At 38.2% G+C, this 11563-nt stretch overlaps 1 protein-coding gene across 1 annotated transcript; it reads left to right on the top strand.

Annotated features, from left to right (window-relative positions):
• Positions 1-2819: 2819 nt before the first annotated feature.
• Positions 2820-9533, top strand: LOC116852271. Its single transcript, XM_032832467.1, has 7 exons — positions 2820-2987; positions 4516-4606; positions 4732-4887; positions 5366-5461; positions 6810-6934; positions 8720-8837; positions 8935-9533. The coding sequence occupies exons 1-7, from the start codon at positions 2820-2822 to the stop codon at positions 9201-9203; spliced, it is 1023 nt and encodes a 340-aa protein (XP_032688358.1). The 3' UTR covers positions 9204-9533.
• Positions 9534-11563: the final 2030 nt, after the last annotated feature.

The raw sequence follows: 11563 nt of genomic DNA, 5'->3' as shown, positions 1-11563 counted from the left end.
TAATAATTCACCACACCCAAGTACCTGCGCAACTGCTGAACGTTGGTTGGCTTGGGATAGGATGAAATAGCTTCGACCTTACGTTTTGGTGGCTGATAGCCCTCCTTGGAAATTAGATAACCAAGGTGATTGACCTCTGATGCGCCGATGACGGACTTCTCGGCATTGATTGCCAGCCGAGCCTGACGCAGCGTCGAGAAGAGCTGGCGGAGGTGTTGTATATGCTCTGCGTGTGAAGCAGAAGCCACCAGCAGGTCGTCCAAGTATAGCCTTACAAATGGTAGTCTACGGAGCAGCGTGTTGATGAAGCGCTGGAACGTCTGCGCTGAGTTACGAAGCCCGAGAGGAGTCCCCACAAATTCGAACAGCCCGAACGGCGTGGTGATCGCTGTCTTTGGGATATCCGCCGTGGCCACTGGGATTTGGTGGAAGGCTCTCTGCAGATCGATCGACGAGAACACCTTGCATCCATGGCAGTCCTGGAGTAGATCTTCAATGAGCGGCAGAGGGTACCGATCAGGCACTGTGACCGAGTTGAGACGCCTGTAATCCCCTGTAGCGCGCCAACCACCATTTGGCTTTGCTACGAGATGCAGAGGGCTGGCCCATTGACTGGCCGACGGGCGGATGATGCCCCGGTCCAGGAGCGAATCGAACTCACGCTTGGCAGCAACCAGACGGGCCCCCGCAAGGCGCCGAGGGCGGTCGTGAACCGGCGGCCCGGTGGTATGGATCTCGTGTTTGACTGGTGAGCTCTCCAAGATAGCCGCCACACCTGAGGGCGCCGCCAGGTCTATGTATTCCCTCAGGAGAGCCTCATAGTCCTGACGAAATGAGCTGTCCCCCACCTGAGGGAGCCGGCTTAGTGATACCGAGTGTATTCCCGGTCGGTGGCACACACCAGTAGCAGATACAGTCGTCTCAGCGTCAATGATCCTACGTCGACGTATATCAACAACGAGTCCGAAGTGGCTGAGGAAGTCCGCTCCCAGGATGGCCGTGCGGACATCAGCCACCGTGAAGGTCCACATGAGGGGCCTCCGCAAGGCGAGGTTCAAGGTCAACGTACATTGCCCGTAGGTGGCGATGTCAGAGGCATTCGCGGCCTGGAGCGTCAGCTTCCGCTTTCTCAGCTGTTCCTTTACTGCAGACCTCGGCAGCAAGGAGACCACAGATTCCGAGTCAACTAAAAACTTTAAGTTAGTTACTCGGTCGAACACATGCAGGCGGTTCTCCTTCAGGAGGTAATTGCCGGACTCAGAAACCTGCACCTGAGCCGGCGCGGTCAGTTTCCCTGACCTTTACGGAACGAGCAGGGGGCACGGCAACGGATTGCCTCCGCACCCCAACGCCTGTGATACTCGCACACACCGGCGGAAGGTCCCGACGAAAGCACGCGTAATCGCGAGCGCGAACGGCGAGTCGGCACTTCACTGTGACCGCGCACTACAGTGTCTGTGGGTCTTGGCTCTGTGTCCAAGCCCTCGAGTCGAGAAAGGATCTCGCGATTGAGGCTCACAACTTGAGCCATAGAGACTCGCATAGAAGCGAGCTCCGAGGTGAGCCTGTCAAACCGGTCGACGCTGTCTGACCGACTCGGGTGGCGCGAGGCAGCCACGGCCGAGGAAGCACTCTCCAGAACCAAAGAAGAAGGTGAGGTAGCAGCCACCTCAGGCGAAGCTTCGACGATCTCATCCGCCATGGTTGCAAGCTCCTCCAAGCTGGGAGTCTTGAGAATGCGAAGGAGGCGCTGAGCACTCACCGGCAACAGGTCAAGCCACTTGACCTTGAGAACGTCGTCCGGAACTCGATTGGCCGATAGGCCACGCATGTGGCGCAGAAGTTGCGACGGGCGCCTGTCACCCAGCTCCAACTGGGTAAATAGCTTGAGCAGCTGTCGATCAGCTGAATCAGTTAAACGCGTCAGGATTGCGCCCTTCAGCGTACGGTACTTCTCGTTATCTGGCGGCGAACGAATGATGTCCTCGATGTCTGACAGCGTGTCTGGGTCCAACATGCTGAGGACGAGATTATAACGCGTCTCGTCCCCGCGGACACGGCCGAGCTGCAGAGTCGCTTCAGCCTGCACAAACCAAAGGTCTGGCTTGGCCCTCCAGAACGGCCGCAACCGACACGAACTGACTGCCTCGACAGCCGCAGCTTCACGCGCGCTCACTGTCTCAGGGCAGTCGTCTCCCTGACGGAGGGAGAGATCCGCTGACGGCACGCCTATACGCGACATTGACAGCACATCATCACTCACTGACCGCACAGGGGAGTGCAACATTCCCCTCACACAAACGCACTGTGCCCAACAGGGCACCGGGAGCAAATGAACGAACGACACTGAACGCGAAATCGCCCAAACACTTCTCGCTCGGAAAGCAGAAGAGGAAGCCTTGTGACCGTCACTCGCCCCTGAGCACAGAGCTCCGATATCACGTCGGGGTCACCACTTTGTGGGGATAGCCTCTAGTCGTTTGGCTGCCACAATAATTTAAGAGAAATCGGAATACAGCTCCGTGGACAGGAGAAAGCTCGGGTCACAGTAACACACACTAGCTCCCACTTCAGCACGACACATCGTCAAAGTTTATTACGCGTTAACAAAGAAAACGGACTCTTACACATACAACGGAAACGGTTGCGCAAATAAACAAAGTCACGCTGACGTGTTAAGGACACAGCGTGGAGAAACGTTTGTGATTGGCTGAGACGTCTGCCATCAGCCGATCACGTGAACAGCCGAGCGAGCGCGCACGTGAGCGAGGGCAGGTAGCCTGGCCTGTACACGTGGCTGGCAGAACTTGAACTCGAGAATGATAACGGCATATGCACCTGCGGCGACCGGGCTCATGGGCGGCACGATGCGCCCCGAGCCTCAACGACACCCGCGAAACGCACGCACTCTCACAGGACGACAGCGCCTGACGAAGAAGGCGAGAGCGATGGCCTCGCTTGGCTGGTCGCGGCACGACAGAACGCGGGTACGATATAACGCGGGCACAACGCGGGTACGGAGTAACGCGGGTACGCGGTAACGCGGGTACGCGGTAACGCGGGTACGCGGTAACGCGGGTACGCGGTAACGCGGGTACGAGGTAACGCGGGTACGAAGTAACGCGGGTACGCGGTAACGCGGGTTCGACGCGGGTTCGACGCGGGTACGCAGTAACGCGGGTACGCGGTAACGCGGGTTCGACGCGGGTACGCAGTAACGCGGGCTCGACGCGGGTACGCGGCGACGCGGGTACGCGGTAACGCGCACGCTGAACGGACGGCCACGTGCGCAGCACGTGCGCAACACGTGGACACCGGAATCGCCGGCCGCGGAGCGGTGACCCTCAAGGGCCTCTCAGCCTCGCTGGCTGGGCCAGGCACCGAACGCCCGCACGCACACACAGTACCCGAGCACGGGGTAACGTCGAGCGCACCGCAAGAGACACAGCGGCGCACGGCACGTACGTCGACCGAGAACAGAGAACAAAGCCAACGGAACGGACGGAACGAACTCCGACCTGCACACAATACGGCGCGAGAACGGAAGAAGGACTGAAACAAAAGCGCCACGCAAGCACTTTCCTTAAAACCCGGCACACGCGAACTCTCGCGGCGCGGCCGAGAACAGTTGCCGCGGCTGCAGCACCTGCTTCCGTCTCCCGACGCGAGGTGTCGGCTGTTGCGCCCAGCGCAACGACGAACGCACCCCCGGGAGACGCCGAACCGCCACAAATATATGTTACTTAAAAAACAACGGCATATATAATATAAAACATATTATAACTTTGAATGGTAAAATCTTTTGTATAGGAAATAATATCACAGTTTACAATGTACCTTTTTATCCATTACCGCTCAATAAATTAGGTGTACATCTGATTAAAAGTGAAAGTGAGCTATTAGAAAGAATTACAATTAATCGAATTAAAGGGAAAGGTATAAAAATAAGATTAGAAAATTCTACTGTTGTATTGCCACTTATACATTCTTTTACATGTTGACTTTTTTTATGGACAAGCATTATGTAATGTTCTGTATTAATAAACTTTTCAATAAACTTTTCAATACATTTTTGTCAATAAACTTTTCCAAAGTATACTTTGACTTTTTGCTATCATATTATTTTACATTTTCTATGTTTTTTGTATTGTGAAATATTTACCTATCCCTATAGGGGATGTATAAGTATGTAAAATACTTATATAATGAGAAGAGAGTAAAAATGCATAATAATATTAGTCAAACAGTTTCAAATTGATTACATCAATATGACATCGTGCATTTCTATATACATATATATATATATATATTTAATATAGTTATCAACATATTCATTCTTTTGTACATTTGTATGTCCATCTATTTATTGTCAATATGTAACCATAAGAATAATATTGTACAATTAAAAAATAATTACAGATGTTTTATGTTATTCATGCCGACACATGGTTTCAAACAGTACCAGAAATATGGGTGGATAAAAGTCACAAAATTATTCGTTGATCATATGAAAAGAAATCCGTTACCTCCAAATGGATAAAGAAACAAGTACCGTGCAAGCCAGATTGGAGAGAACTCAATTATACATGTTTGTTCGGACCATTCGGTGAGTAAGGATGCAAAAGTTTAATATTAATAAAATAATTTTTTAATTTTATTAACATAATATCTACATTCTGTCATGATTTCTTATAAATTGTTGTATATATTCCTCTTTATACTTTCTTATAGACAGTTATGAAAGCAGCATCAATTTTGAAAAACAATGTACAGGGTACTCGTCACAAGACGAAGTGTTGTACGAACAATACAAAATACCAGAAAAGAGAATTCGAAAAAAAAATCCAAAGTATGACACAGATAGTGACCGATCATCTGAAGTTGAAGGTAATGATTTAGAGCTTATTTAGAGCTTAAAGCTTTAAGTTTTATGGCTTTAGTTCTCATTGTAGACCACGCTTCAAATGACTTTAAGATACCTTTCAGTCATCTTTATGATACATCTTTTAGAGATATAACTAAACATAACTAAAAGACATCTTAAGGTTATCTTATGCGTTATTGTTAGAGCTCGTGCTTTCTAGGTATATACATACACATTTCATACAATTTCATTTAAATGTTTTGAATTGTATAATAGATATAGCACACACAACATTATCCGTAACACTACAGAGCACAAAAAATTAATTATACATTATGAAAATACTTAGTAAGTCTTCACATTCATCACATTTATTATATTTACCAATGTCTCACTAAGTGTTTCCTTCATGTCCATGAAACGTTATGTAGTATTGGGAATGTGATCGTTTGAATATGATTCTTTAATTTATAATGATTTCTACTTTTATTCTATTTACAGATGAAATACCACCAAGAAAAAAGACTAAATATGTAAAGTCTACATTACAAGCGTTGCCAGCGATGTCAGAGTTTGTACATGTTGATAATATACACGGTATGTTTGTATATGTTGATAATATACACGATTTATTCGAGTACAATCTAAGTATATACAGAAAACCAGCAAAACTAGGTTACATCGTTCGTTCAATATGCGTATTAAGTAATATCTTTGTAATAAATTATTTTAATTTCGATGTATGTAAACAACGGTGTATCTGACTGGTATAATGCGCATCAAAAATGTATCGTATATCATCGTTTACACACATCGTTAACATTGATATAATTTAATAAAAAATTACTACTTCGTACATGTAAAAAACGAACGATGTAAAGTAGGCCATTACGGACGCGGATTGAAAACTGTGAATCGTTGAACAGTAAATTTGCTTCAATATCTCGAAAATTGCCTAATAAACGGTTCGCACTTTGCAATCCGAATCCAATCCACGTCTGCAATGTATAGGGTGTTAAGCCCGTGTCACACTACGGATTGAAGACTGAGAATTGAAGATTGGAACTTGACCAATTGGAACGAAGCACTTCAAGCCAAGGCTGAAGTTCGTTGATTCATCGAAATGTAATCTTCAATGCGCAATCTTTCATCTCCAATCCACAGTGTCACACAGACTTTAGGGGTTGTACTCTATCTTCCGAAATGAGCTGTTTCTTAGACTGTGAGCATATAACAAAACATTAGCAATAACACTTAAGAAGTAAGCAAATTGACGAAGCGATGAGCATTTTTCTTTAGAGTTACGTATTCCAAAAGATGATAGAACTGACCTTAAGTTTGGCCTTATGTTAGAAGGAACTAAATTCCTGGCGCATATGATCCTAAAGGAATATACTCACTGGTTGTTAAATTTGCTTACTGCTTACATTTTACTGCTTTAGTTTTTCTGTGTGTCACAGCCTTAAATATTGCATTGTTTACTGACAAACATTTCATGAACTAAATGTGAATATGAATCATATGAACATATATTTTCCATAAGCTGAAATTGCACTTTTATTATTAATTATGTAGAAATAGAAGAGCTCTTTATAATTGTTGATGTTTCAGTAACAGATCCAAGTGTGTTATATGCACGTTTGTTTTGATGGCATAGTTATTTCAGCGCAATCCGATGCAACTTATGTAATAAGGAATTGCTATTTTTGTACAAATTAATTGCTCTATTCCTGTACAAGAACCGTACTCGTTTACGAGAACTGCTGTACAAAAGTAAAGTATATTAGAATAATTTGTTGCATAAATTTGGTATCAAAATGATTTCTAATTTAATTCCTCTCAAAGTACATAAAAAACAAATTTAGATTTTGGATGGATAACATACTTCTGTTTTGCACGTGATACATATCATATTGTGATACATATCACTTAATTCTCTTTGCAGATACCGATATTGCATTCGAGAGAGAAACAAATGTTCTTGTGGATCCTATAGACATTACTTCGCCAATATTCATCCAACTTACTGAGATAAACTTATTGTTTTCTTTTTTCCTCTTTGTTGTTTGTGTGTGTATATATATATGTATGTTTTTCATTATTTTGTATTCATTTTTTAAACTTAACTTTTGAAATATTACGTTCATTATATATCAGTGCATTTTTCAAATGTAAATGAGTAACATAGGTACACATATTATTTCATATAAATATACTATTTATCATTTATATTAATCCATATAAATTTTTATATAAAACACTAAGATATGTTGAACACTAAGAAATTATCGAAAATGGTACATTATAGTATATGATATATAATTTAATAATTATATATGATATATTTAAATGTAAAATAATATATTTTGTAATTACACATATTAACTGTTATCTGAGAGTCTTTAGTATTTATTTTGCAATATATTAATATAATATTGTTATATATATACATATGTCTCAATTGAAATAAACAATTTAAGTATATTAACTATTGTATACAACATAAATAATAATTATATTTTCCTGACGTTAGATTGTTTAGGTGCAAATAGTAAGGACGATGAAAATAATATAAATACTCTGAATATTCCTGCAGATATGATATATTATATACAGAATATATGTTTTTTCAATGAGTTGTACGCAAGTAGAATGGGTTAAACTAGTTGGAAAAATTATACATCATTTTGCACAATTTGCAATAATTCATGAGGAATTAATAAAGAATTAGTATACTTATAAGTTGATGATCCCACGGGAAACAGTACTGTCGTGTCAAGGAAAAGAGTGGTTGTCACATTTTGAGGAAAAATTGATTTTTTATACTAATAGATTCGTTACAAAGAACTACGTCAAATTGCATTGCAAAAAACTAAAAATTATTATTTATTGAAATAAAAACGACTGTAGGTAAAAGTTTCGAATATGACAAAATAACTAGAAAAGAAGTCGTATCCATATAGCACAAATCTCTAAAAGACTTAAAGAGTTCCAAAAGAGTTCCCAAGTCCTCCAGAACACTTTTAGAATTCTTTAAGAAGTCTTTTAGAGATTTGTGCTATATGGGTAATTGACAAAAAAATTGTATGACGCGTCCAATATGTCAAAAAATACACGTGAAAAAGACCACAATATCCATTAATGCTTTTGTATTCATAGAGATTTACTTTTCCATTACGAATCTCTAAGCAAACAGTTTTCGTCGATTTTCTCATTTTGAAAGCAAATATAGTTAACCACTTTTTTCTTTAGCACGGCACAGTAGACCGAACTCTATATACCTGGGACAAATAGCTTACTTCAGAAAATGTAACAACGATGGCTATCAACTAACAGTGAGAGGCATTATTAATTTCGACGCGCAACTGTGATAAATAGCTTGTTGCTTGCTACATTACTCTGCCTCTAGAAATCAATTAATGCTCATTCTACTTGCATACAAGTTATTGAAACACTAGTTGTGGACACCTTTTATACATACACCCACCCACACACACATACATATAGTTTTTATTTAATAATATAATTAAGCTACCTATTCTAAACATATTTTGCCAATGATTCTTTTATAATAATAGAATGTTAAAATATATTATTCATTGTAATGCAAATCCTGGAATTATAATGCAAATAAAAAACCATATAATTTTCTATATTAATATATAATGTAATAATTTATAATGTAGTAATTAATAACTTAACACTCGTCTTTATCCATTTTTACATTAATGAATGGCAATTACGTAAACAATTATATTCTTTCTAATAATTCATGTTTAGAATAAGCATGTAAAACTTATCTGTTTTAATTATAAATGATTAATAATAATTCGATAATATTGACTTGACTTACAGATATTCCTCAATCACAAATACAACAAACAATATGCGCAAAGAAGCGGATACAATAGGATGTACGAATTGTTGTTCTTGTATAAATATGTATTTATTGCAAGTTTAATACAGTTACAAAGTAATGCAAAATCGCATTTGATATTTTTAACATATTTCATTACTATAAATTGTTATTTGCAAGAGAAGGTAATATAAGTTTTGATATAACATTTCAGGGAAGATGCATAGAAAATTAGATATGCTTATACACACTTTACAGATACAATATAAAAATGAAAATGTGAATATAAGTCCAACAAAGAATGAATTTTTACAAATGGAAAGTGTTGAAGAAATGAAAGAATTTGAAAACATACTTGTAAATGAAAAAGAAAAACGAGAACAGTTTGTAAGTATTATTGACGTATTATCTATATATGTTAAACTTATGGAGAGTAGAATGTTGTACAATATTTCTGTTAACAATTTGATACTAGGAAAATGACAGAATTTGAGCGAATAGAAAGCGATGACAGACTTTGCAAACATACATAAAAAAAGATACATAAATCGAGTTAGTAAAACAAATGGCATACTGCTTAGAATCTCCTAGTAACAATAGGAATCAACTCCCGAACGTTATTCACTATATTATTTCTCGTAATACTATCAGATCGTGAAATGCGGTATACAAAGTGCCAATACTACATGTTGCAACTGATTCTCATTGTAACAAAATTCTAAGTCGTAAGCCATATATCTTATACAAAGTCTATAAATATATAATCCATATTTATGCGTCTTCATAATCTGTCCCAGTGCTTCCCGCACATTTTCTCACATTGATTACAAAATTACTCATGAAGTAAAAAAGATGCCATGTAAAATCATGTAAAATTTGTAAAATGCCACCTGATTTTTCTGCTAATTATAATTCGTTCTATCTTTACATGAACGCTTGATGAAAGTTTTGGACACTTTTGATGAAAATATTGTACTGAAACTTTGCTGAAATATATTTGAAATCTCTTTTAATTGACCGCATTTCATTCTCATTTCATCAAAATTTCAGTAACAAATTACTTTTCTCGTTATTTCAATATTTTTTCAGTAAAAAGTCACATAATTTTTTAGTAAACCTTGATGATAATATTTTAATGAAAATATTATGATAATTTGCTGAAATATGTTTCAAACAGTTTTGCATTCACCCCATTTCAGTATCATTTCATATTTCAATATTTCATTAAAAAGTAACTTTATCGATATTTTAGCAATTTTTTAGTAAAAAGTTATTTTCATCGAAATTTTAGCAATTTTCTTTAACAAAGTTATGCACATTTTAAACGAATAAATTTTAATAACGAAATGGGATCAATTCAGGGATTTGCACCATTTTCACAGTATTCTGAGCAACATATTTACATCAAACAACTTGTGTGTGTGGGCGTGTGCGTGTGCGTGCGCATGTGTGTAATTTTTTATCAAATTTTTTCCTTATAAAAACTAAGAAACATGTTTTTGCTTCTAAGAAAACTGTTATAAAACGAGAAGGTGGGAAAAACATTGGAGAACATGTCAGACGAGCAATGAGACGAATAATGACTAATACATTAGCTATTAAGTATTCTTGGAGCGGACAAAGAAACACTATTAGATTTAAAGATTCGTTGATTTCAAAACTTATTGTAGGTAAGTCACATTAAAGTATACAACATTTACGACATGAATATTTTATCAATTTAAAGTTTTAGATAGTATGCTTGATCTTCTAAAATCAGACATAATTACTACATTACTTTTTCAGTTACGTAGTAAAACAGTTTTATTAATAATATTCTGTTTGTTATAGATTCTGTGGCATCGGCGCACGCGTCTGCTAACATCAAAAAATTGGAAGACGCTATACAATTGTGGTTAAACCATGCGTCCGATCGGAAAAAAAAAGCAGAAAAGAGAAAAGATCATCGTGAGTTAATTGTCGCATATTTTAATTTCTTCATTGAGTTTACGATAATGTGTCTCACTCCATATCCCAGTAAACACAGAATATAACAGAATATAACAGCTATATAATATAGACGTAACATACGTCCATGTTATGTATATATTATATTATATATATTATATATCAATTATATCTATATTTGTTGGGTATGTAATAATGTTTCGTTCTTACAAACCTTATAAAATAATATTGCTGGCTGTAATAAATTGATCACTGATATATCATTGTTACTCAGTAATTTTATTATTATTATAGATGATAAAACTAGTGAAAAGCAATACAGAGGGGCCAGTATCACTGGCCAATTTATTACAGCCAATTTACCACTAGTAAATTTATCACAGCAAGTAATATTTTTTTTGTAAGGGAAATGGAGTCGTATGTCTCGATTATCGTAGATCTAGAGAAATTAGAATCAATGCTACCGCACTAACTAACAGTAACATTACATCATTATTATAATTTCCCACTCAATAATATAAATGTAATATTCCAGTGAGTAAAAACTCGCAAATTAATGCATTAACAATATTTAAGATATATTTAAGAGTTCTTTAAGCAACGTCTACAAGGCATTTCTTACAGAACTCTCTTAAAGATATCTTAAAGATAGCTAATGCGTCGATTCGAGAGCTTCTGCTCACTAAGATAACACATGTTGTACATAACAGTCATATTATCGAATGCAAAATTATAATATTGATGTAATATTATTGTTAATTGGAGTTTACTGAAATAGAAGTTAACATCAATGCAAAAAAAGAAGAAAAAGAAATTTATATTTCATTCTTTGTACGTGTATATATATATATATATATATATATATATATATATATATATATATATATATATATATA

The sequence above is a fragment of the Odontomachus brunneus genome, unplaced genomic scaffold (genome assembly GCF_010583005.1).
Source record: "Odontomachus brunneus isolate Ranch 3 - 2012 unplaced genomic scaffold, Obru_v1 Obru_scaffold_210, whole genome shotgun sequence".
NCBI lineage: Eukaryota > Metazoa > Arthropoda > Insecta > Hymenoptera > Formicidae > Odontomachus > Odontomachus brunneus.
Note: the sequence above shows the minus strand (reverse complement) of the source record. Positions and strands in the feature narration are given on the sequence as shown.

Bases quoted from the DNA above. Each gene is read 5' to 3' on its own strand.
- LOC116852271 (XM_032832467.1), top strand. From the start codon at position 2,820: ATGATAACGGCATATGCACCTGCGGCGACCGGGCTCATGGGCGGCACG. The intron at 5,462-6,809 runs GTATGTTTGTAT...TTCTCTTTGCAG, and splicing joins ACATGTTGATAATATACACG to ATACCGATATTGCATTCGAG. The intron at 8,838-8,934 runs GTAATGCAAAAT...ATAACATTTCAG, and splicing joins AAGTTTAATACAGTTACAAA to GGAAGATGCATAGAAAATTA.